This window comes from Trachurus japonicus, chromosome 21 (assembly GCF_045865225.1).
Source record: "Trachurus japonicus isolate A0001 chromosome 21, Traja_1.0".
In the NCBI taxonomy this organism is placed as follows: domain Eukaryota; kingdom Metazoa; phylum Chordata; class Actinopteri; order Carangiformes; family Carangidae; genus Trachurus; species Trachurus japonicus.
Window position 1 is genome coordinate 10,682,536 of NC_140927.1, and position 26,763 is coordinate 10,709,298.

The window sequence follows — 26,763 nt, forward strand, 5'->3', positions numbered from 1 at the left end:
ATCTAAAAGGATCTCTATCCTGCTTTAACGAGGCACTTGACCTCCCTCGGCGCTCTCCTACTCCCCGAGTGACGCAAAAAAGTGGGCTGGCGAAGCGCTAAGTGCAGTAGTTTGTATCGGTGCGCACCGAAAAATCACTAGTCAAGCAGACTTCATTTAGAGCGCCTACCTTTGGACCGGCCGTCTGTCTCTCTCTCTCTTTCTCTCTCTTCCTCTCTCTCTTTCTCGGATGTTACACCAGAGCGAAGACCTCGTTGACGGAGATACGGGGATGTGTACGGATGTGTGTGAGAAAGACTGACTTTTCGTCAAACTCGCAGCAGCCTCCTCCATTCAGTGAGTTGAGAGGTTGATGAAACTTTTCTTGAATGAGTATCCCGCCGCTGGCTGGCACATCTGGACTCAGGGCAGTCGGAGCTGTCAAGTCCTGCGCCAACTTTTAGCCGGACCTGACCTGACCTCCCTCTGTTGCTGTCCTCCCTAAACTTTGAGGCGGAATATTGGACTTTAAAACTCTTTTTGTATTACTTTTTCTTTTCTTTTCTTTTCTTTTCTTTTCTTTTTTTTTTTTTTAAACTTTCCTTAATAATTACAAGACACAAAATGGAACACTTAGTACTCAGACTAACATGCGTCTTGGTGGTTATCTGTCTGTTGGATAAAAGGTGAGTTGAAGATGTGTGAAAATTCAAGCTAAAAAGAAATAACTTCTGTGTTGGTGTAAGCAACTTATGAGTTTTCATTTTAAGATTATATGTTTAAAATCTTGTTTTACTTTTATGTTTTTTTCTATCATAACCTGAATTATTACTTTGCAAAAACAACTTAAAAGTCAGTTTTCATTCGTGCAAGTAAAAGTCAAATAACCCACAGTATTCTGTGCTCAAATCCAAAACATACAAAAAGCCAAAAATAAATTAAAGACTGAAACATTAGTCCACTTTTTTTTCCTTTTTATTATGTGTTTTTGCAGTTCTGCAATCACCTACTGTCTCATTCCCAAACAATGTAAAAAGTTGCCTTTTGGAAGCCTAGCTGTTGAAACAGGTCTACTATCAAAGCAGGAAACACAACAGGTAGCAACAGAAGCTCAACTGCAGTCACAGACAGTTCAAAATGCAGTGCCACTAAGAAAGAAAGACACCACTATGCAAACGACCAGTGTATGTTCCAGCCAAATGTGTTTTTGATAATGATTTATATCCAAAGCTGGCTGCTTTTTTTTTTTTTTTTTTTTAGAGGGGAGCACTAGGTGATCTGTGAATGTTGAGTCAGCCGCTGATACACAGGCTTGCAGAGTTACACACAGTAACGAAACTGGAATAGAGTATGCAAATCTGCTGCAGCTGTGAATGTGTTTTTGCTCAGTGTGTTTCTGCACATGTCTCCCCACACCTGGGTGTTTGCGTGTGCTTGTCATTTGTGTTTATAGATATGTGTGTGTATGTGCGTATGTGTGTGTGCCGACAGCTGAGCACACTCCCCGACTGCATGTGCAGTTGTGAGTCTCACTCCTCCAGACACCGAGGTGCACAGCCTGTGTTTTCCTTGTAAAGATAATGAAAAGAAAAGCTGTATAGTTTCAGGCCATCATCAGGGCAGCCTGTGTTTTCCTTGTTACTGCTCAGACTGTTGCTCTGTGAAGTTGAGAGCTGCTGCTTTGACTGCTGTCAGCTGAACTACTGACTGATTACATGAGGGGACAGTTGAGTAAAGAGACGTCGGGCAATTTACACGCGAACATATTTTCTGTGGTGATTTTATGAGGCAGGTAAGTTGCTATTTTCCCTGCACACGTGTAAAACTGTCACTAGAACTACTAGTAGCTTAACTGTGGTTCACACGAGTGCAGTTCCCTCACTCCCCACTGCAACTCACTTGTCCCACTCTCTTACCTTGCACAGTTGAGCCAACATCAAACCAATTGTGAGAAGAGACACTTCAATTAAGTTAAATTAACACTAAATGCACACATCCATGGCCCAGCACATACAATAGAACCAGTTTTTATTGTAGTTTTATAGGGTCAAATAAATAAATAAAATAAAACAACATTCCTGTAAAATCAGCCACAGGACCCAAGAGCCATTTTGTTCTATTCACTGTCAGTAAGCATTAGCTATTCTGTTGCCAAAAAATGTCATAGTCATAGACAGTCATAGCTCTCTTTTTATTTTGGCGACAATTTTGCGGGACCATAAACTGAAATCTATCTGAAAACAACAAAAAAACAAACAGATTTTTGAGTGCATTCCTCCTTTGTCAGCATCTGGAGATGGTTTTACAACTATTAACCCACATCATGTGTGTTATTGAGGTTTTACAGCAATCAGTCATACTGGGGACCATCAAGTCAGGGCGCCTGTCTGGCACTGTGGGAAATAAGTGTCAGACGAAAATGGTTTTAAAGGTGTATGTTTGTCTTTGTCAATAACCCGACCTTTGTGCTCTATGCAGGGTAGACTCCAATGAAATCTTGGGCCTGAAGCTCCCCAACATTGACCCAATCCTGAACGCCAATACGGTGTGTCTGACGCTGCCGGGACTGACGCGGCGCCAGCTGGAGGTGTGCATGCGGAACCCAGACGTGACAGCCTCAGCAATCCAGGGAATCCAGATTGCCATCCACGAGTGCCAGCATCAGTTCAGAGGGCATCGCTGGAACTGCTCCAGCCTGGAGACGAGGAACAAAATACCCTACGACAGCATAGTCTTTAAAAGAGGTCAGCTTTAAAAGATTCACTATACAAAACCTATACCTTAAGGATAAGCCTGACATGTCATTTCAATCAACTTAACATTTGAATCTGTCTTGTTGGCGTGTTGCATGTCTTTAATGAAAATATTGTGTTTCAGTACTCTCCACGTATCACATATTACATATTACTGAAAATCAACCAGACTCAGTAATTACATGAGGCTGCAGAGGTGAGATGTCACTGCAGGATACCTGCTAAAAAAAAAAAAGTGTGTAAGTTCAAAAGATTTCATCTTCAAACAGGCTGTGGCTTCATTCTCAAACACACTATAATAGAATACCTTGAAAGGATAGGCTTAGAAAGATTAGCTACCACAAAGATACACGTCCTAAACAAGCATTGAGATAATAAATCGTAAATCTTCAAACAAGATCATAAAGAGATCATTTTCACCGTAGTCACAACTCTTGGATGTTATCTCACAACAATAAGGTGCCTGAAATGGTTAGATTATCTTTAGTGACTGGTGGACTGGTATCTACTTTCTAACCATCTCACCATGTCACCTCAATAACCCCTTACAAAAGAGCAGCTAACTTCAAAAGCAGTTAGTCACCTCCAGATTACCGGGCCTCGTGTAGATCGGTTTTCTCTAACGCTTTGTAGTGCTTGGAGCTTTGCAAGTCAGCCACAAAGGATGAAAGAGGATCTTCAGAGTTGGGAAGTCTTTACATAGACTCATCTCAGTTTATTGACTGGAAAAGGCATCCATTTCTAAGTAGCCAGAGCACCTGGAGAGATGAACAGTGCACTGTGCAGTTTGTAGTTTGAGTTTGAATGTTATGTTATAGTGGACTGGTTGCCCTTAGCATTTATTTGAGCGTCATCATTGCTTCAGTGCTGTGAATGTGCTTCTGGAGGGTATAAACCAGACTTTTTTTTTTTTTTTATCTCCAGTATAAAAGAAAAATGTCAGATTTTTTCCTCTATGGCTTTTTCAGTTATCATCTCCTGCATGAAACTTTAATTTTATAGTGCTCATTAACTTAATATCCTGTTAGAAAACTTTAACAAAGCAAAAAAAAAAAAAAACTCTTAACAGTATGAACTTACATACCTCTGGACGTGCTTTCGCTCCTCCTTGCCTCATTGAATGACTGTTTGTCATTATTAGCAGAGGCAGTTGCGAGTTGTCTGGCATCCCTGGTTTGCCTCGGGTGCAGAAACTCCAAACCACTGATATAAACAACCTCTTTAAATCGGATGATTCATATGTTACATGTTGATACGTTCCACTCCACAGAAGCTAAAAAATTGACGCGAATGAGCATTCTGCAGCCGTTATTGCGTGCAGCTACTGGCAGCAATCTCATGGATACAGATTTACAGTCCTGGGTTGGATGGAAGTATGGAGATTAACACTTTTCGCTGTCACTGAGCTTAGACAAATAAACATGGCCTCACACAAAGCATATATGCCCTATACAAAACAGATATTTTCACTCAATTGTTCTTCTACTACTGTAAGAAGTTGATCTAAGTTTTTACAAAGCCAGTGAAAGTGAGTAGGAGATCAGGTGATTTACAGTGCAGTTTGTTTTCTCTGAGATGCTGCTTAGATCCTCTCTAGCTGTGCCATGGATCTGTCAGCTGATGGTCTGTAATAACTTTTATGTGCTGATGTTCAGTCTTGTTTAGCTTGCATTAAAAACTAGGCTAAAGAGGACATCAGGCGAGACATGGATAGACAGAAATAGGAAAATCTCTCTCTCTCTCTCTCTTTCTCTGTCACTGTGTCTGCGTCCTCCCTCGCTGGGCTGCTCCTAATGCTTTTACTTCCCTTGCCAGTGCAAGTGCTTGTGAATTTGCTCTCAGCACTTTCCCAACTCTCTGTGGCAAAAGCATAAACCTGTTTAGTCGGTTTCTGTAACACAAAGTGACAGTTTCCTTTGAAACTTTAATTCATTTTGCCACTTCCTCTGCCATCAGTTCAGCCGGGCGTGCCGCAGCCGGTGAATTATTTGTTAGATTGATTTGTTCCCAGTCTTCCGGGGGCCTGAGTCGAGGAGCCCGTCTCAGAGCGAGACTGGAGCTAAAACAGGCTTTCTATGTATGAGGATGTGCTTAAGTGCCATTCCACTCACTCCCCCCTCCCTGCGTGAGTCAAGGTGGTAGAGGAGAGGAGGAGCAGAGTGGAGTCAAATTATACTTATATACTCATATACTAATATACATATCTTATAAAGTTCAAGCAGTAGCTCCTACATTTATCACCTGGCTTTGCAGTTTACCTCAACTTGCATTTTACAGACAATATGTAAATATTTGGTTTAATATTAAGTTTCTGATTTCATAACTTATATCTGTTGCATGACCAGAAAGACTGACTCCAAATGAATGTTGCTGTTGGATTACAGAGTCACTCTGTCAGCTGTAAAGTTTATAACACATCAATACTGTGTTAAAAGTATTTTAATGAAGTTTTAGAGAGATATTTTTGCTGGCTTGTTGAAATTGAGTGTACTATGTATCAGATTCTGTCATGAGTTGAAGGGTGTTAACTACAATACACAGTGCTAGTGCAAGACCTGGATCTTTTTCTGCAGTATAATACAAATTATGATACAAGAAACACCAACATTTGTTGCCAAAAACATTTGTCTGTTTATTGGAGGGAAAACTAAGGTGGTGTTACAGTACTTTAGATAGGGGTGAAATAACAAACTACCATCCATGAAGGTCAGTTGTGCACCACTGATTTAATAGCTGTCCTGATAGCTTAGCAGAGCAGTGATCATTCAGAGTGAGCCAATATTTTATCTATTTTAAAAAATGTATTTTTTACCATCGTATTGCAAGAGGATGCTCCATATGAGATTTGTGTTCAAATACGTGATCCAGTCATTGAGCCTGTTCTGTACTGTATGTGGAGTAGCTTTGCGGCGGAGAAAGTCAGTTAGTCTGTGGGTAAAGTTGTGTTTCACTGTGTGAATAATGAAGTAACATCAAACATTGGTAAAAAAGAAATGGGCAGTTCCAGTTATTAGCTTTTTATTTGACTCCAACAAGCAGCCTGAATCATTTCCCCTTCAAGCAGGGTGCTATAAACCTCTGAGTGGTTTCTTTTCAAGTTTGCTTTACAAGTTTCCATTATAATCGTCACTGTTCTTGACACCAGTAAGTGACACCAGTGGGGCTTCTTTTATAGAGGCTGAGGGTACCGTGCTCACAGACAGTAAGCTGATATCCATCAACTAACACTGTAGATGTGCGACTACAAATGCTGCTGTCACTGCATCCTTCACGATTCCCCAATGGACATGGATTTTTTCGCCACAGAAATATATCAACATGAAATGGTTGAATGTGTGTTTACACAGTAGGGGCCCCAAAATGTGTATTTTTCTGTGTAGCACTTTAACATAAATCTACTGAATTACAGCTCAGCTGATGTAGAGTTGCTGCATGGAAGTTAGACTTTCCAAAGGAGAAAGGGATGTGACAGCAGCCAGCATGTCATATATTGAGATTTGAAGTGTTTATTTAAGAAAAAAGCTGTGGTATAGCATAATCTTATCTTTATTTATTTATTTTATATACATCTTTTTATTAGATTTTTCATTCACATACAACAACACTTGACACATACATGTATCCAGATAAACTTGTTGAAACGGGAGGTTTGTCAGTGTATGTTAAAAACAACAATTAGTCTAAACTGATCCTCATATGTTTCTGTAATATCATATAAAATTTAGGGCCAAATTATATGTTGTTGCACTTTTGTTTACAGCCAAATTATGCCATACCTAATTTTGGGTTAGGTTAATGACCAAGTCTTCCAGTCACACAAAGACCCACTGCTTGAGATGCATCCAATGTGGTTCAATGGAGCAATTTATGGCCTATTTAGCTTCATTTTTTCCTTACTCATAACCAGTACGTGGTACAAGGCAAATAGACTGCGGTGAGCTTCACAGCTGAATATCCTGTATAAGCAGTAGAGGTGACAAAAGGAGACTCAGCCATGTTTAGTAACAGAATATGAGCCCTCTGTGAATCCTATGATGGGAGTGGTGGGGGTCTGTTCATGTTCAGCTGGTCCGCAGAGACGACGTACGCAAGTGTTTGGAACACTTAATTGTTATTGTCCCAGATGTTTTCCCTGGTTTTATGGGGTTTGGCATATGTGTGTGTAATATACATGTGGATAAACTCTTATGTGTATCCTTATCAAAACAGAGGAAGCTCTTTACTATGGTGTCACTGAGAAAGTGTGAAAAGAAAACATGTGCTGAAGCGCAAACACGGTTGCTAACAGAGAAGTCAAAAGATTTCTTCATCTCAACTCATTTAGCTGTTAAACTGAGTTTCATTGCGAGGAAAATCCCTCTATATCTCAAAGTTGTATCCAGCAGTTTTACAATCCATCTTTAATGAGGGGAATTAGATGAGTTTGTCACTATTCTGCATTGAAAATAGAAAATGTACCACATATTTAAAAAAAAAAAAAAAAATGTAAGCAGCACCACTGTGATTTTTAACTAGCACATGTCACCCACCATCATGCATTCACCTGATAATCTTCTAATTGCACCTGACAGGTTCATGAGGCACGCACTGGTATGTTCTGCCTGCAGGTTATCAGAAATGTTTTAACATTTTACATAAACTCCATCTCGTAACTTATAATGCCTAACGGCCTCTGAAAAGCAACATTCACATTCCCAAACACTGACTCAGTCCTCATGTCAATCAGCCAGTCTCCATGTCATTTTGGACACAGCTTTGAAGTCCTGTGTCAACTTTGACAGAGTGAATTCCATCTTCCATGTCATTGGTTTTTCCACCAGTACATTCACATCACTATTGTCTTCTCTCTCCCACAGGTTTTAGAGAGAGTGCCTTCGCTTACGCCATTGCAGCGGCAGGTGTGGTGCATGCAGTGGCCAATGCCTGCTCCATGGGCAAACTGAAGGCATGTGGCTGTGATGAGAAGCGACGTGGCGACGAGGAGGCCTTCCGCACCAAACTGCACCGCTTGCAGCTAGAGGCCATCCACAGGGGGAAGGGTATGGTACACGGCGTCATGGAGCACTTCCCCGCCGACCTGCCGGGACCCCAGGACTCCTGGGAGTGGGGCGGCTGCAGTCCTGATGTGGAATTCGGAGAGAAGTTCTCACGGGACTTCCTGGATGCCCGTGAGACCTACAAAGACATCCATGCCCGAATGAGGCTGCACAATAATAGAGTTGGGAGACAGGTGAGTGAGTGACAAGTGAGAGGATGTGTGTGTTTGTTGCTATGACAGCTTCTGCAATATTTGCTCACTGCATTTTAATTCATATTAACCCCATCAGACACCCAAAGTTTACTCATATCACATGACCAAACTGTGCACATCCAGTCCAGTTTAGCTAGCCACAGCTAACAAGGAAGCTGTACATGGTCTAAAGATGTTATCCAGCTTCATCATGGGTACATCTACTCGTAAATCTACGGTTAAATTTGAATTTTAAATGTGTTGTTTGTTTTTACTGAGCAGCAGCTGTTTGATTTAGTGTAGTGATTTACCCAGTTGGTCGCTGGGAAACTCCCACAGTGATGTCCACCAACATTAAAAGGGAAGCCACTGTGGCATAACTTCTGAAAATTTTAGAAGCACAAACAATAACGTGTCTTTTTTTTATTTTTATTTCTGCATAACTGCTTTTGTAAGTCAAAGTAGGTCAATTACTTTTTCGTATTTAGTTAGGCTATAGCCTACCTATATGGAGGAATTTATGTCAGAGTAAGAAGTAGAGTTTGAACGCCTAGTCTAATGCTAATTTAAGTGATGTAAGTTAATGTATTCATGTTTTGAGGTTTTCTTTGTGAAATATAAATGAAACCCTCTCTATTAAACACGTTTATGAACCTTGTCCAACATATTCCATAGCACATATTTTAGTCTTTGCTTTAAATGTGTCAGACATTAGCATGCTAACATTTGTTTTGACAGTCTTGTAAAGCCTACCAGTTAAAATTGTCAATTATGAATTTTCAATGGCAACTAATCTCTACATGAGAGCTTATGTGCATAATGCAACCTGCTTTCTTTCAGTGATGAGTGAAGCTGCACTTAGCAAACACATTAGTTTAGAGGCTTCACCCTTTTTGGTGAGAAGGTCAATGCTACTGCCAGCACATTACCTCATATCAACAAGTGAAGATGCTGTAATGCTTACAATTGAATTGACTCCATCTTTCTAAGAAACCACAAACTTATGAAGGGAGTAAAAAATGTCTCTATGTTATCGATGCAACTTTTATGTAATTTATTACACAATAAAACAGGTGGATAGTGGGTGTGTTGAGTGCTACTGGGCCAATAATAATGTTACAGTGCACAACACAATTTGATGTAATTGGCTGGGTCAACAGTGGCCTGTCAGTATTACACTGCTGTTTATTTCTGCCGTTAGAGACTGTTTATGAGGTTGTTGTTTTTTTGCACAAGCTTCTCTTGCAGTAAGGGTCAATCCACAGTTCAAGCATTGCAAAAATAATAACAGGGAAACTGTTTTTTGGAAGTAATTTGAATCAGACTGTGACGTTTATCAAAACACTGAAGCTATATTTGTTTCAACAATTCTGACAAAATGTGTTTCAAAGGGGAATTAGATATCTTATCACAACTAAAGTTGTATTTTATACAAACACATGTAACTACTGTAGAAAGTCCAGCTCAAACACTCAACACAAGAGAGGAGACACTGTTGTTTTTCCTGGAAAAGAGCTGTGTGGAAAAAACAATATTAATAAAGGAGAGACAGAGCGTAAACCTGCACGCTGGTTGCTAGTGCATTGATACAGGTGCAATGAATTATAATTAGCTTTTTTTTCTAAGGTTCTGGTAGTTGTTTTTGTGAGATTACAGCAGTTAGATAACAGATCAGCTAATCACTTTTAATTTTAGTTTAGTTGTAGTTTAGTTAAAGTAGTTTTAGAAACCAGATCCCCAATAATCTTGCACGCTCAAGTTCATCTTCTTACTGTTGCAGTTCAGAGGACCTTCTCCCAGTAGAGCAAAGGGGGGTACTGTATGAGTATTGGATGAGATTGCAATATTGTGGGAATTCCCAGTCTGATTCTTCTTTATACGCATCATAGTTGTCTTAACCCACAGCCTTGGGAATTACAGTAACGCATGCAGTATGTCTGGAGTAACTTTCCACTTCATTCAAACTCAATTTTACATTAAAGTAATGATATATGATTATGTTAAGGCCAAAGCATTGGTTGATGGTTGATTTGGTGTTTTTTTTTTTTTTAGCTCTTATCAAATCAATTAAAACAGACTGAGAGGCTGGTTCAGTCGAGAGACTACATTTATATTTTGTGTCAATCTAGTATTATTACTGTCTGTTAGCACTATTGTTTCCTTGATTTGTTGTTTCACCAGGGAAACTCCAACCCTGAGAGGTTTTAAAACATCTGCAAATAAGTCATTCTCTGACAGATAGGGGAAGTTGTCAGTTTAGACTATCTTTGTTTTGTTATGAGGCAGATGTGTGCTGGCTGTGTCATGTCAATTAGTGTCAGATAAGTCAGAGCGTTAAGAGAGGGTAACGGTACTCAGTGTCAGAAAGCTAGCTGAGAAGGAGTACTTCAGACGTCAAGGATATTGTTTGCATTTTCTTTTGTTGTTATTTTTTTACATTGAGGGTGTTATTGTTAGGCTTACTTATGCGAGGGTAAAATAATTAAAGGCTCTAAAGACTCTGTAGGTGTAATATAAACTTCTAACCAGTTCCAAAAGTGTTGTGCCTTGGGGCAGTGAAAGAGAGAGATGTAAATGACAGTGATAAGCCTTGATGATGTCCAGTTCTGTGGTGGAACAGAGACAAGAAGCCACCGTAAATTGCTCATTGTTCCCTGTTTCCTCCTGAGTAATTTGGGCTTGTATCTTTTCATCAGTTTACTTCTGGCTTCCTTGATTATGCAGACAAAACACAAATGTGGAGCGCGTCAGTTGAATTCAACAACAGCTAGCCTCTCCACAGTAGCCGTAATGGTAGAAATAGCCATAGACGTAGGACTGGTGACATAAATCCCAATCAGTAATGTAGACACAGAGTAAACTTTGAGTGGGGGCTGATATGGCATGAGTAGGAATGAGTTCATGAGCCAAGGAAAGGGAATCATTTGTCTTTTGGGTCCTTCCCTTTTTGTTTGGACCAAGTCAGTAGGGTTATGAAACTTGATAACATACAGGATCACAGTGTGGCCTCATGTATGTTGTCTTTACTCTTGAAGCCACATGCTCACCAATGATTAGACTCCTGGAGAGTGACAGAGACTTAAACAGTGTCTCACATCCAAAATTGATTGTTCCTGTCTCTGTGTCTTTTTTGGAGCAGGGTATCCTGTGGAAATTCCAACAGGAAAGAAAAAAAAAAGACTTGATTTATAGAAATAGATAAATAATAATGTAAAAATGGAAAGAACTGAGTTTCTGTAAGTCGTTAAAATAGATAAATAATAATGTAAAAATGGAAAGAACTGAGTTTCTGGAAGTTGTTATTGGAAGAGAAAAGCATAAACATAAGTACAAGTACAGTAAGATTCAGTGGCTGTTGAAATAATCACCTAGCTTCACTTTACTGCTAACTCCGCCCTCAACACCGACAACTATAATTTCACAATGGCATGTAGTGATGGTCATATATCATTGTTGACTTTAAATGCTATGTGCTCAGTGAGGCATGATGGGACAGATACCAATTTTCCTATTAGCTTAATATTTAGACGCCTTTAACTCAGTTACATGATTTGATACAGGGCATCTTATTAAACAATTACAGATACAAAGGTCACAAGGCTGTTTTGGAAAACTGACTCAGAGAGTCACAACCGAACTACCATTGCTTGTCACTTTTGCCCATGAATCTGTTTGATTTTTTAGTTGCTTAGTGTTTAGAGTGTAGGTTTGGGAGATGTGTCATAAATCTGTTAAGCTGTATAAGCGATGTAAGTCAGTATACATCATAAACAAGTTTGTCAATCCAAGCCAGTTCCACTATTTGGCAGGTGAAGTGCCTGAGAGAAAACCTTTCAAAATCAGGATATTTAATCACATCTCTCAGACTGCAGCAGTAGCTTGAAGTAAACAATCTGTATTTGGCACAGCATAGCCTCAGTTTAATTTACAGTTTGATCTTTCCAGAATGATATTTCGAATAATAAATTTTGCCAGGCTACAAATTCCCAGCCAAGTGAGCTGAGACATCCATCAAACAGAAAAACCTTGACTCATACAGTAGTTGTCAACATCAAAGAGCCTCTATCTCTTTTTGGCAAAGACTCTGGTTACGACCAGCAGGGACTAAACGACACCCAGTGACTCTGACCATTTTGACCCAAACCTGATGACCCCTGATGACCCCGGTAGGGTTCAAAGCTGACATCTTTTGTCTGCTGACTTATGTGACCCAAACCCATTTGCTATTTTAACCAAATTACAAAATTACCTAAATGTAAAACTCCCATTAGCTTTAGGGTCACGAGTAAAGGGTCATATGTAATGGTATATAATGCAAAAAAAACAAACAAAGAATTGCTCAGAGGGTTCTAAGTGACAGGCAGCAATACTGGAGAGACAGAAAGCATATTGGAGCGCATTGGAGGATAGAAAAAATGAGGGAGAAACCAATGATGAGTCATTGCAGAGCTGTTATACTGTGAAATACTATGCACCCTGATGACTTCAAATGGTATAGAAAGCCACAACAAAACCCCTCTAAGACCTTGTAACACACACGCACAGCCCCTAGAATCAAACAGAAAACACTGACAGGTGAGGCCTCAAAATAATGCCTACCCTTCCCTTGTCTCTTTCCTCCCACCGGCCCACCGCCTCCCTCGGCCTGGCCCCCCCCTCCCAGAGAAGTACTCTTTAGGGAGAGGAATGCGGTGGTTTTTTAGCGGGGCGTGCATGTCGCCTCATGCCCACCCCAGGGTTCTCACGACGTCCCGTCTTGTTTTTAGCCCTAATTAGTGGCTGCTGGCAGTTTGGAAACAGATGTTTAAAACCCTGCAAAAGATTTTAGACTTCAAACACTGGGGCGGAAAGTAGAAAGAGATTCGCCCTTCCTTCCCTCCCCTCTTCCCCCACTCCTGCTCTGCCTCCACCAACTTCTCTCCAGCAGGGCTGATTGCAGAAATAATACTATTCACCAAGGAGGAATTAAAAAAGTTACTGATGAATGAACAATTATTTACATATGATGTCAGCATACCAATAACACAATGCATTGCAAACATACAATTCAGGCGTCACCTGCTACTTACAAACCAAAAAACAAAGTATAAATTTGTTGGAATAATTTATGTTAAAAAATAGAATAAATATAAGTGAGAAGAGCAGTCATTTTTACATAAATCTATTGCCAGCAAATTTTAAATAATGTATAATCATCCTGAAAATCAAAGTATCTGCTGACTGAACAGTTTCAAATTCAATTTGATATGAAAGTTGCCATGCAAAAGAGAAACTGTTTTAATTCAAATGGTCTGTAGTTTTTCAGATTGACATGACTTGATAGTTTGATAAACAAATCAATTCTAATTCTGCGTTGATCTTCCTGTGAAGATGCACAGTTTAGTTTCCCATTGTGCTGTTGCGGTGAATGAAAGTGCATTATACTCCACAGCAGTTAGCACAGCAGTTTTAAAGGCTTAACGACACGTTTAAAGTATCTCCTTATGACATGGAAACACCTCACCAGGGTGGTAAATTTTCTTTGCCAAGTTTTTTTTTCTTCTTTTTTTCCTTTTTTTCCTCCTGAGTGATTCTCCTCAATCGTTTAGAGAGCACACCTCAAAACAAATGCTTGGCACGCTTTCTTGTGTTCATGTTGCAGAGCTCAGAGCCATGCCGAGGTTCTGTTGAATCCTGTCTGTTTATTAGGCAGGTGGTGACAGTGCAGGCTATGCAACAGTCTGCAGTCGTGTTACTGGCAAGCATCCTCCAGTAATTATGATTTACCATCAGGGCCTGACTTCGGGGGAGTAAGGAGAGATGGCAGGAAGGAAACTATACACTTCAACTCATTTTCACCCCGTTTTTAAAGATGTTCATTTGGCAACTTAAAGTTCACTGATCAAAAATCATTTCAGACATTTGCTCTGGGTCTCAAAACCATTGCCAGTGATTATATACATGATAAAAGAAGAGGTGCAGTCTGCAAGTAACGACCAAAAGCCACAATGGAATCACAGTTATAGCATCTTAATGATTCAAATATATTTACCGTGAAACTCACCAAGGAATAAAATCCTTCATATCTGACTGGATTGCTGAAAAGTGGGCATGGTTTGCGGTAAAGATTAACTGAGACGAGCTAAAGAGAGCTGTTGGCCACTTACCACAACCTCATTCACCTACATTGACAGATCAGGAAGTTTAGGACAGAGAAAAATGGGAATGACAAACCCTTGAGCTAATGATGGAGTGTGGTTCTATATTCATATTTGGAAGTGGACGAATCCTCTACGGCCACTCACCCTATACCATGTGATGGATTGTCTTATGAATGGCCTGTTGCCACGACCAAACATAGTGGAGAAGACAAGATTTATGTGGCCCTGTTACTGACTGCTTTCATACATTTTGTAATGGTTCCCCAGGTACCAAAGAAACACAGTGGCTGAGTGTGTCAACCCGTCTGAGGCTAATTTAAGGTGTCAGATATTCCTGTGTGATTAATCTGCACCTACTGAATATCTGCTTTCAGTTGCTGAAAGGTGGATTCACTTTGTCTTGTCAGACGCTAATACAATAACTGATCTGCCACTTACAACCTACGTTGTGTCAGGGCACAAGACTGCTTTTTTACGAGAGCACCGAATACACTGTAAGATTTATTCTAACCATAATGAATTTGAGCTGCAACCCCTCAGGCCTGATCCAAACCAGCTATAGTGGGGCTCTGAGGTCCTTTTATGCCTAATTTAGCCATTGAGCAACGATAAACTGCCCTGGAGAGCCCATTCACATTAATTCATTGACTCAGAACCCACACGAAAAGCAAAGTGTGTTTGATCAAAAATAGCAACATTAGTGTGGGGTTAGCCCTGTGCTGCTCGGAGGCCAGTTCATATCATCAGTGGTGTGCAGCATTCCTGAGTCCTGACAGTGCAGAGGCAATGCATTTGATCGGACCCACCACACAGTGTGCACACCAACACATACATCTGCACATGTACACATGCGCACACGCACTCATGCCCACTCTCTCCTTACAACTCTCTTTCTCTTTTTCACTCGCACACACACACTAACACAAATATACACAGCGGCAAATGCCTCACGGTAAAAGCTCAGCAGGTGGAAGTCTTTATGCTAGTAATAACATTTTATTGGTGTCTCTAAATGAGAGTTGTGGACATTGTGTGCAATTAACAGTGAGTAAATACTACACACATGAACACATACATTCTACTGTAGTGTAGTTCTTACCGTATACTGTAGATATGCACTTACTCAGTAAATTGCATGTCATTGTGTTGTGTACACACGGTGCATGCATGCGTGTGTATTTGTGTGTGCGTAATTGTCCTTTTGAAGCAAGGCGTTTGATTTGTTGAAAGTGATGTCTGGGCTTAATGTGCTGCTGTGGGATTTGTTTGTGTGCTTTGATACTGCCTTGACATTCTGCTTGGCTTTAAAGGTCCTTCAGTAGATTGTCTTTGAACTGACAAACATACGGGAGGATGCAGACTGTCCTCTGTTTATACGGGAGAAGGGCCGGCCATGGGACACAGACACTTGATTAAGATTTTCCCAGAAGTGCTGAGTGGTGATGACACAGGGATTGGCCAACGATTAGATTCAATGAACCTAACACAACAGAGAACAAACCACAAATTATACAGGTCCCATGTACCTGGCTATGACTGACTGAGGTTGCTCAACCTCCTGCCTTCACATGATGATAATGTTTTGTAAGTTGCAAATTGCAAAAAAGCGTTTTTATTATTAATGTGGATTAACATTGAGACCAAAAGGAAACAAACTATTTCAGACTTCTCTTGCTTGTGATTACCCAGGGATGGGAACCACAGATTTCACAGCAAGGAGCACAATGGAATACATTTTTTATGTTATACCTAAAAGGTGATACAAGCACAGACAGGCAAATTTGCTCATTTTCTCACTGGCCGTTGCGTCTCTCAGTTTGAGCTGTTGTTATTTATGTCATGCAACAGGAGTTTCACTTCTCAAAGAAAAAAGAAAAAAGCTATACTCTAAATCATCACTGAGACCTTCATTAACACTGAGTCAGTATTGACTCAGCCAATTTTAATATCCAGTCAGGATGACAAACCATTCAGCTGAAAGGGGTGTAGTAACACTTCACCTTTGGCATACTGTAATCCTGGATTCCAGTTTTCATTTTCCACTACCACACAGAAAATCAGAAACTGCCTCATTAAGTTTGTATGCTCTAGAAATAGATCACTGTAATACCTTACTATTGCTAAAGGGAATGTGTTGAACATGTGCAAGAAATTAGAAGGACAGACACTTGTGGACTGTAATTTTTTACTAAAAACAAAAAATCTAAAAATAAAAGAAAGAAAAAAAGGTTTAAATTATGATATAACAACATGTCATGACCGATGATGTGATTATGCGTTAAAAAGCAAAACAAAACAAAAAGTCGCCCTGGAAGTCAAACATATGTAACTGTAACTTCTCTGGTTCACATATGGCTGGTGAACTTTATCATGTCATCACTAGCCCTCTCTCTGCTTCTGTTTCCTGTATTTTGATTGTGACTGCTCTCCACTAAAGCCAAACATGCTCCTGTATCTTCACCTAATGAATACACTTTCAACATCAGGCTGTGTTAACGAAGCTCTGATCTTTAGTCGACTTCATTACTCCTCATTTATTACACAGCAGTCTGCCCTGCTCTACTCCAATGCTGTTCTGTTCCCCAGTCTACTGTATTATGTAGCCTGCAGTCCTAATCTGCCACCAACATGTCCTGTTTGATCTCTGTCTGGGGTTGTTTTATAGACGCCTCTGTCTCACTCTCTAAGCCAATTAAAACATGCCAGATGTGTGTCTCTAACTGTGGTCCAGGATTGACTGTGGAGCATTTACATCCTCGTATAGTGTACGTGCAGCGACGGCCGGTGTAAGTCGTGCATGTCCATGTTTTGTTTCATCTAAACACCATCAGATCTTCTCCCCGTTTAACACAGTGACCCATTTTACCCTTCTCAAACCCTGATTCAAATCCCCTACTAGTAGGGAGGTTAAGCAACTTTTGACTTCAAGTCATGATGCAAAGGTCCCCTTTGGCATGGAAGTACCTTAGGGTCATACAAATAAATCTATCCTAAGACACAAGTGAGATCACACTTTGTATCCGAAATAAACACATTTTTAAAATGGCTTTTTTAAATTGAGAAAACGCATGCTAAAAGCACATTCCATTTAGAATGTCCATATAAACTACAATGTTTTCAGCTCCTGGATGTTATCTACAGCTTATTTGTAACATGATTGCAATATTTCAGGATTTTTTCTCAGTTTGAATGATGAACAGGGATCTAATACTTTTAATTTGTAGGGCGGACTCACATAAGAAGCATAAAGTCCATTCATGACATTCCATTATGGCTAATTTGAAATAAGAAATAAAGATACTGTAACATCATGAGATTGATAAGATGAGCATTAACAAGCATTTGCAAAAGTAAAAATCTACCAAAATAATGAAGCTTACCAGTTTCTCAGCATTACTCTGAGAGAGGATCTTAGCCAGCTATACTGCGCAGGTGAAAGAAGTCAGTCCTAATCATATGCTTTATGTGGGAGCTGCAAACCTAAACTTCCCTATCTGTACCGGTACATAAAAACTGAACATTGCTTATTAAGGGCGCCCTACACTAAAATTTGTTAGTTTACTTTAGGAGCACAATGTAAAATATATTCAGTATCAGGTTATATAAGCCTTAAATAATGTGCAGAGTCCAATGTGACCCATTTTTCCCTTTGAGAACAGTAAAAACATTTTTCCATTGACTTTAAGTTGACTTCTAATATGACCCAGAATGGGTCATACATGTAAATTCAACTTTTTTAAATCAACATACACAAGCAGTAACTAGTTATAGGTAGGCCTATATTTTGACCAACACAGTATTTGGCTAATTGGTCTTTCCTGACACCACTGTGATATGAATTACATCTTATTATTTAACTACTTGTAGGCTATATTTGTTGCACTCCGTCTGATGTTCAACAAATCAGTATCGGTATAGTTTCATTAAAGCAGATATCATCGGCACGGCCGTTTCGGCTAATGCTGTGTTCAAGGCAGGCTTTTGAAACCGTAAGTTACAGCTTCAAGTCACAACTACGACTTGGTAGCGTTCCAGGTAACCCGTAGCTCGTGTTTTTACCGTCCTGTTGTCTGTGAAAGTTCCCTATAACGGCCACTCGTAACTTCCGACCCGTGAACTCGTACCAGATCGAACTGGTATGACTTCACAGGAAGGAAAAACACAAAGTACGAGTTTCCTTGAACGCACCATGAGTTAGCAGCCCCCGCCCTTGTCAGGCATCAATTGGTCCTCGTGCTACGTCACCACATTCACGCGCATCCCTTGGCTGCACACACAGCCCTTCATGCCGTTCTCTCCCCTCATTGGATAACACTTGTATCCCACAAGGAAAATTTTCTCCTCGGGTTACAGCAGAGCAGAGTGACGGAGAGACTCGTGTTTAGGCTGAAATACTTCATGTAAGTGATTGCTGACGGAAAATAGGACTATTTAGGACTTATATTAACAAAAACATTCCACTGATATCTGCTTTAATGTTTTTACATTAATAAAACCCAAAATCCTGTCACACAAGCAGCTCCATGTTGTCTCAGAAGCTGTAGATCTCATCCAGGAGCTGAAGGCATCAGGGAATCTGCCTGAGTTTATATGGACATTCTAAATGGAATGTGCTTTTAGCATGCGTTTTCTCAATTAATAAAAAGGCATTTTAAAAACGTGTTTATTTTGGATACAAAGTGTGATCTCACTTACTTCCATGCCAAAGGGGACCTTTGCATCATGACTTGAAGTCAAAGGCCTATTTTTTGGGCTTAACCTCCCTACTATACCCTGTCTCTGCACATTATGCAACAACGTAGCTCAAAGTTAAGTGTGTTATACGCTGTGCTCTTTTCAAGCGGGCTTTTTATAGCTTGTGACTCAGGTTGTGTAAGACCTGCAATCTTTCTATGTTTCCCCTGCCCTTTGCCACAACAATCAGCTGATGATAGGTTAGGTTAGATCCATGATTACAATCAAATCAAGGTGGTTAATAGCAGCAGGACATGATAGCTGCATCTAGATGGAATACCAGCCAGACACACAGGTGATTTGTAACAACACCCACACACACCCTCACACACACGAACAGCCTTTCAAGCGGTGGAAGGACAGCAACGAGATAATCCAAAGATCATCTCCTCCTCCTGTCATCCTCTTTTCCTCTCTCCTTTCCTCTCCCTTCCCCTCCCTTCCCCCATACTGTACAGCCCCCACCCCGCCCCTCCTCCACCCGTCCTTAGGGTGGCAACTATAAATCACATGCATCACCCAACCCCCCCACAGTAGTCAAGTCAGATATCGTAAACACAGACAAAGAGACAGTCACACAGCATTTTTTGGTGTTGTGTCTCTCTCCATAGTCTTATTACACAAGCCATAGCCCCAAGTAGAAGCCACAACCTTTCATCTGAACTTTTTCATCCAGTCTGATTAGAGTGAGAAAAATACTGTTAAACTGTTAGATCAGTAAAACCAAAGATCTTTTGAAAACAGAATAATTATATGAGTTAATAAGACATGCTTTCACCCTGTTTCTTTCCTTCCTTCAGTAAAATATTAAAAGCAATGTCACGCATTTGAACTATTGTCAAAAAGTTTTAACTAAGGTCAATCAGAATGCTCTGCCGTGTTTCCGTACGTCAAATTAAATCAAAGGCTCAGTCTACTTGTACAAAATGTTCTTACCTGTTGTGTCCCCTGGCTCTTTTGTCAGATGGATCAACGTTTCACATGTCATACTGACAGACCACTTCTAATAATATAGCAAGAGCAGACAGCTTCCCAATTTGCTACTAAAGATCAGGATTATACCTGCTTGCCTTTCAACTACATGTAAAACTACACACAGAGAGAGAGAGAGAGAGAGAGAGAGAGAGAGACATGCAGGTATGTGTCTGTAATTCCACTCAAAACTTTAAATTTCCTTGGAAATCCAGGCAGCTGTTTCAGGCCTTGTCAGTGGTTAACAGGTTAGGACTGAAACTGAGAAGCAACACGTTTTACACATGATTAGCTGTATCTAATTAAACCAAGGCTAGCTCAGTTGGCTGAAATTGCTGTCTCTTCAAAATGGCTGGTTTAGCTTACATTCGTAGCCTATACTGTAGGCTATAGATATGCAAGAAGACATAGTGTCGGTCTTATGGCATGCACATGATGTGGCAAATCAAATTTCTTGAGGGGAAACTGCATTGCAAGCCAGTGAGATGCGAATGTTAGCCTAAACTTTGATGATATTCAGCACCAGGCTCATACAGCTGAGGTGATCTATAACAGCATGGCTTGTAGCTACACAAAATGTACTGTAGGCATAGTTAGACAACAAACTTTACAGGCCTTCCATATAGCAGTGCTAGGTAACTGTGATTTTTTTTTTTTTGGGGGGGGGGGTCTTGGAGCTGATCAGTTGGATTTTTCTACACTACATTGTTGCAAAGGTCAGACATTGAACTACTGGAAAGTGATTTTGTGTGGAGATCGCAGCTTTTACAAGAAGTTTTCATTTCTTTATGGTGCAACAATATAACGGTCATTAGACATCCCACTTTTTTTTCTCTTCTGTTTTTGTTGTTTTACTGTCCTTTGAAATCCTTATCCTGTTGTGAAAGTACCATCAAACAGTAGCAATGTGGATGCAATTATGACTCCTTGGTCAGTTTGTCTCCCTAACGTTTAAGTGGGGTAGAGCGTTTTATGATTACAGACTTTGCTGTGTGTTTAAGGCCAGTACGTTTGTGATTCTGGGGTTGCCTTTGCCTTTATGTAAAAACTGAACAGAACACTGCAATCTGAACTCAGTGCAAGTGCTGTTTGAGCTATTATGGTGTTGTTTACTATAAAGTCTTACAGCCTCTAGTATCTCCTCACCACTGATCACAGTTTCTTTAAACTTTCTTTTCAACACTCAGTTACAGAGCATGTATCTGAAGCATATACTCTTTAGTCACTTTCTGTTATCCTAACAAAAATTAGGAAAAAAATATGCAGTGATTAAAAGACAAAATTGCAGTAAAAAAAAAAAAAAGATTTGAGGCTACATCGGTTTCTAAGATTTCATTTTCTGCAGTGATGGAAAGTCTGATGAGTGATAGCAACATACATTATGTCCAAACATAAATATACATACACTTTCAAAGACAGTGTCTTAATAAGTCATAACAAATGTGTTTAAATAAGTCTTTTAAAAAGATTTAATATTTATATGACTACATTTGTACAGCCTTTAAATCTGAGCTAAGCAGTTTGGTATAATCATTTGGATGAATGAATCATCTTCCCGCTCCACTGGTTTTGCAACAGTTACCTGATTGATTTGTCTTACTACAGTTTTTTGATAAGTACTCACCATTATTAACTTTGGCTCTGTAGTAAACAGATCTTTAGCTGTACGTTTTACTTGTTCATTTCAAACAGATGAGACAAGTACTGCTATTTATCACCATTTCATTCCCTTATCTGCTCATTCATGCACTGGACCAAGGATATTTTTTTTTACTTTTGTTCAGGAAGCCCACATGAAGTTGAGCAATAAACAAACACATTTTTACTATTACAGATAGGAACAACTTGTTCCACCCTGATAAAGGTGGTGTGAAACAACAAAACAAAAAGTGAAACACCTGAACTTGACCTTGATTTTTGGAAGTGTTGAAATCAAAAAGAAATGTGACAGACAAATTGTTTTCCATCTTTACATAAGATATAAAAAAAAGAAAACCCCAGAAACCATGAACTCCTTTCCTTGAATTGGCCATACCGATATGCCTGCTGCCTCTTATCTTATGCGTGTGTGGATGACAGTCAAGCAGTCATATTTTTTGTGTCTGTGCAGAGTAGCATTATTGCTTCCACATGCGTGGAATGAGTTTTAACTGCATAAGTGTGCTGCATGTGTGTGTGTATGTGTGTGTTGATAGGGGCAGCAGCACCGGCATCTGTCAGTACTCTGGGTGGCCTTGTGTTCCTGTTGGTAATTGGATCTTAAAGTTTAGAATGGGTGATGACTGATAAACACATACAAACACATGCAAATGTACGCACTTTCATACACACAGCATAGAGGAATATTTCCAGGATGGTCAGGGTTTATGCCATATGGGATGTACCTGTGTGGTTGTGTGTTTATGCGAGCGTGTTGGTGGGTACGTCCTGCAGCGTTGGTTACGCTCCAGCAGGAACCTTTGTGTTTGTTTTTGTTTATGCGTGCAGATGTACTGCAGGCATAAAAACATTCTTTTGGACCCCATATAACAACTAAACTCTGCATAGTGCCGTCGTTTCGCATACCACCGAGCCTTTATATGAACAAACCCAATTTACGTGTGTAAATGGATTCTATTCAATTCATGTTTTCCTGACTTTTAAGACTTTTAATATCCATGTGGTTTCATTGGCAAGCAGTAAACCATTAAAGTGAAAATATGTAAATACTGCAATGGTCTGATGCTTAATGTGCCACTGCATGTGGGCGAAGCTTGGAGTCATTCACTGCTGCCAAAAGATGAATAATGACAACGCTATCTGTTTGGGTAACACCTGCATCCATCTGTGTTATTTGATACGAGTATGTTTGACAGAGTTGGACCACCTGGCTTTTTCAATGTGGGACCAATTTCTTCAGGGCATACAGTGGAGCAGACGCTTGAAGAGAGCACAAACAAATGAAAAACACTCAAGTCAAGCCTGCGCAAAATGAAATATGTCATGCACCCTGCAGCACACTGCATCCGTATATTACATTTCAAATGAAACCAGTGATCAAAATCAGGTTTTTAATCCATCTCTTTTTTTTCCACCCCTCCCTCTCCTGTCTCCCTCGCCTCTGCTCATTTCCTCACACCATCCCACTCTCTCTTTTTGTCTGTCTCTGTCTCTGTTTTTTGCAGGTGGTGCTTGACCACATGAGACGGAAATGCAAGTGCCACGGGACGTCAGGGAGCTGCCAGCTAAAGACCTGCTGGCAGGTCACCCCAGAGTTCCGGGTGGTGGGCTCAATCCTCAAAGAGCGCTTCCACATCGCTACGCTTATCAAAGCTCACAACCGGAACACCGGACAGCTTGACCACTCCCACCACAACAACCACCACAACCACCATAACCATCACAACCACCACCACCATCACCATCATCAGAACAACCACCACCACCACCACCATCACACACATCGGCGGCGGCCGAGCATCAACGAGCTGGTCTACTTTGAAAAGTCGCCGGATTTCTGCGAGCGAGACCTGGGGTCGGACTCGGCCGGCACACAGGGCAGGATCTGCAACAAGACCAGCCCCGGCATGGACAACTGTGAGAGTCTGTGCTGCGGGAGAGGCCACAACATCCTGCAGCAGACGCGGAGCGAACGCTGCAACTGCAAGTTTCACTGGTGCTGCTATGTGGTCTGTGAAGAGTGCAGGATAACAGAGTGGGTCAGTGTCTGTAAATGAAGAAACACACAACAAAAGACTCAATAAAGAAAACAAAGAAAAGACCTTTTAAAAATCCAGATTATTAATTTGAAAGGGGGATATGACTGTAATGTATGTACCCCATACCTTTTTGCGATGGACTGCTGTTTTCCTGAAGAGCGAGGACGTGAGTGAGAAGCAGTTGAGCCAGCAGAAAGATAGATGTGCTTGTTGGTAAAGAGTGTGCACATGCAGCACATGCAAGTCTAAAGCTGCCACAACTCAGAGAGCTTGGATGTTTACTGCCTTCCTCTTGAGACTAAGGATCACATTGTTATATCAGGTAAATATCTGAAAACTCCAAATATGAAATATGAAATCTGAACTCTGAAATCAGCGTATGTTGACTGACACACAGTTGCCTGAGATTCAGGTGAGCAAAGAGGAAAGAGAGAGTGAGCAGTGGGTTGCATGCACAAAGAAAATAATATTGCTTCATAGCACCGATGGTATAAGGTGGGAAGGCTGATGTATGGATCTCATGAAACCTAAAAATGTGTGGTGAAAAAAACAGACTACAACAACCCCCCTCCCCATTATCTATACAGCATAAACACAGTTACACAGTATTTGCTACTCATGCAATAAAACAAATAGATACCTTTGTTTTCATACATCAGGATTCACAGGGCACATGATTTGACTTAGCACAGCACATTTGGAGCACTTGAAGGTTTTGTGCCTTGTTCAAGGGCAGGTTTAGTTTCTAGCAGATATCAGGTTATACTAATGTTACATCAGGGAGTTGGCTCAACCGACACTGTAGATGTATCAGTCAATATCACTATGTTGTGTTCATAAATCCAACCCTGCTAAACCCATGACATCTCTCAACAAATACATTCACACACTTTGGTAGAAAAGGCCCTGGGCAGACTGGACTATTTAAATCAGACGTTTGCATGAAAGCCACAAACTTTTATAGGAAATAATAGCCACTGTGGAAAGGAGGATATTACAGCAATGGTGAGTCAAAGTGGCCAATCAAAGGACTGATATGAAACTGATCTGATTGTTGGTGCTGCTTCCTGGAATTCTTCATATCAGACCCTCACAAATGAAATGAAAACATTTCCTTTCCTCTAATGGAGGATGTTGAAATAAAATTCACACAAATCAGCCTTCAACATAGTAAGAAGCACTACTCCCCAAAACTATAAGATTCATTTTGTGATACCATTTGGACAATCACAAGCCATCGTGACTCAAGCTTGTACATTTATTTTCAGACCTCCCTTTGACACAGCACAAATCCCACCGCCCTGCATTGCCATGATCCAAAATGCACCACGTGTGGTCCGTGTCTGTGTGTAACGTAATGTAAGAGGACTGTCATGGTGCACAGTGTTCCTTAACGTATCAAATTCAGCGTCATCTTAAACTGCATTGTAAATACAACATAATAATGCTGCACAAATATCATCAATAAAAATTTAAGTGCCTCAGGAAACTGAGTGCACGTGAACAGGCTTCAGTTGCTCACACTATAAACATCCTTAATTGTCATCAATTAAAGTGTTTCCTGTTTAGTGATGCAATGTGTGTGACTCTGTAAGCTTCTTGTAATATATCTACACTCACCTTCTTCACAATTCTCCAGTGTGTACAACAGAGATATTTGGATGTCAACGTCAAGGTATATAAATAACAAAGTTGATATGAATATCTGCCTATGCACATTTTAAAGATCGTATTTGGTCTCAAGTAACTTGTATGAGTGAGGCTCCTTATCAGACAGTGTAATTTATTTCAAGCATATATGTTTGTGTGTTAAAAAGCAGAGGAAAAGAAATATATCTGGGATTATGTTTCCAGTGTAACAGATTATTTTGATTCTGATAAGTAGTTTGCACATACAGAACTGTGTCCAGGAAACTCTGGGAAAATATCAGCAATATGCATTTTTTCATGTCATAAAATGTAATGTATGTATGTATTTTTATGTTTTAATATGGTTATTATCTAAGTTATTTTATTTTTGTGGATAACTTAATATTTGTAAGACAACAAAGAAAGACCATAATATTGAAATGGGGCTTTAATGTGATGAATAATAAAATACATGAAAACAGTGGATTTGGTAAGAGTGTCCTTTTATGTTTATTTTGTCATACGTCAGCTGCCGTCAGCATAGAAATGGTGATGAATTCCTGCTGCTGTATATATGTTACAGTATATTTATGGTTCTTGAGAGGTCATTAGTTTTATTCATCCCATGGGGAAACTTTTGTATTTTTTGGAGGCAGAGGAGTAACAGTTTCCTCACAGTTTCACCATTACAGATAAAAACCATCTACATCTCTGACATACTGCATTACAGTACATAGAAAATGTACAGTTTTATTCACAGTCACCTTGTCCTGTGTGTGTAATGTATTTACTGCAAGCTTAAATAAATACAAATAATGAATGAAGACAAAGAATAAAATACCTCAACACAGAAAATGACTTAACATTATTTCTATTTCAACTATACTTTATTCAAATATAATTTGACTAACAAGAGAAGTGTGCAGGACAAAGTAGCAACAGTTTACACCTACATGTGAAAAAAAACTGCATTCACTCTGTGACACAATTTATTTATCTGACAAATGACATGTACTTTTAATTTTATTCTACATAGTTTTTATTTTCTGTACTCAAACAAGTTAAACTAGATTAATTCATATCCTGATCATGAAGCGTGGCGACCTCAGCTGCATGTGCAATGATCTGTAATAATCCCTTCAGATGTCAGTAATTAAGCAGTCATAGTATCTGTTTTATTAAATGCCAAACCAGAGTAATTAAGAGTTAATAAGCAGGCATTACTGTACAGCAGCGTACATAACAGACATAACAGACAGAATTTGTAGCCTAACAGGATTAACAAGTTACCCTTTAGCTTGGCTTGTAACAGTCACTTTGTCAGCTAATGTTCACTTTATCTATCTCCAGTCTGATACTGTAACATAATACTTCTACTGCCTTTTATAAAGAGGTTAGCTACAAGACTTGGGGCTCTATTTTCCTGGCGCAACTCAGGGGGGCGCAGCGAGGCGAACCCTGGCGCAGCCGGCGCAGTGGTATTTTCCTCCAGTGCAACAACGTGCGCAGCGGATTTGATAAATTGGCAGACTGCTGTGCGCCGAGATGGGAGTGGTCGTGCAGCAGAGGGAGGTGTCGACAGATTCACCTTGGCGCAGTGACAATTTGTTGCCGATAGACCGCGCGGA

The 26,763-nt window shown here is 40.1% G+C and overlaps 1 protein-coding gene across 1 annotated transcript; it reads left to right on the forward strand.

Annotated features, from left to right (window-relative positions):
* wnt10a (wingless-type MMTV integration site family, member 10a) lies at nt 1-25,632 on the forward strand. Its single transcript, XM_085764752.1, has 4 exons — nt 1-665; nt 2,458-2,723; nt 7,589-7,962; nt 22,973-25,632. Exons 1-4 carry the CDS (start codon nt 604-606, stop codon nt 23,522-23,524), a joined length of 1,254 nt encoding a protein of 417 aa, XP_085620878.1. The 5' UTR covers nt 1-603; the 3' UTR covers nt 23,525-25,632.
* The last annotated feature ends 1,131 nt before the right edge of the window (nt 25,633-26,763 follow it).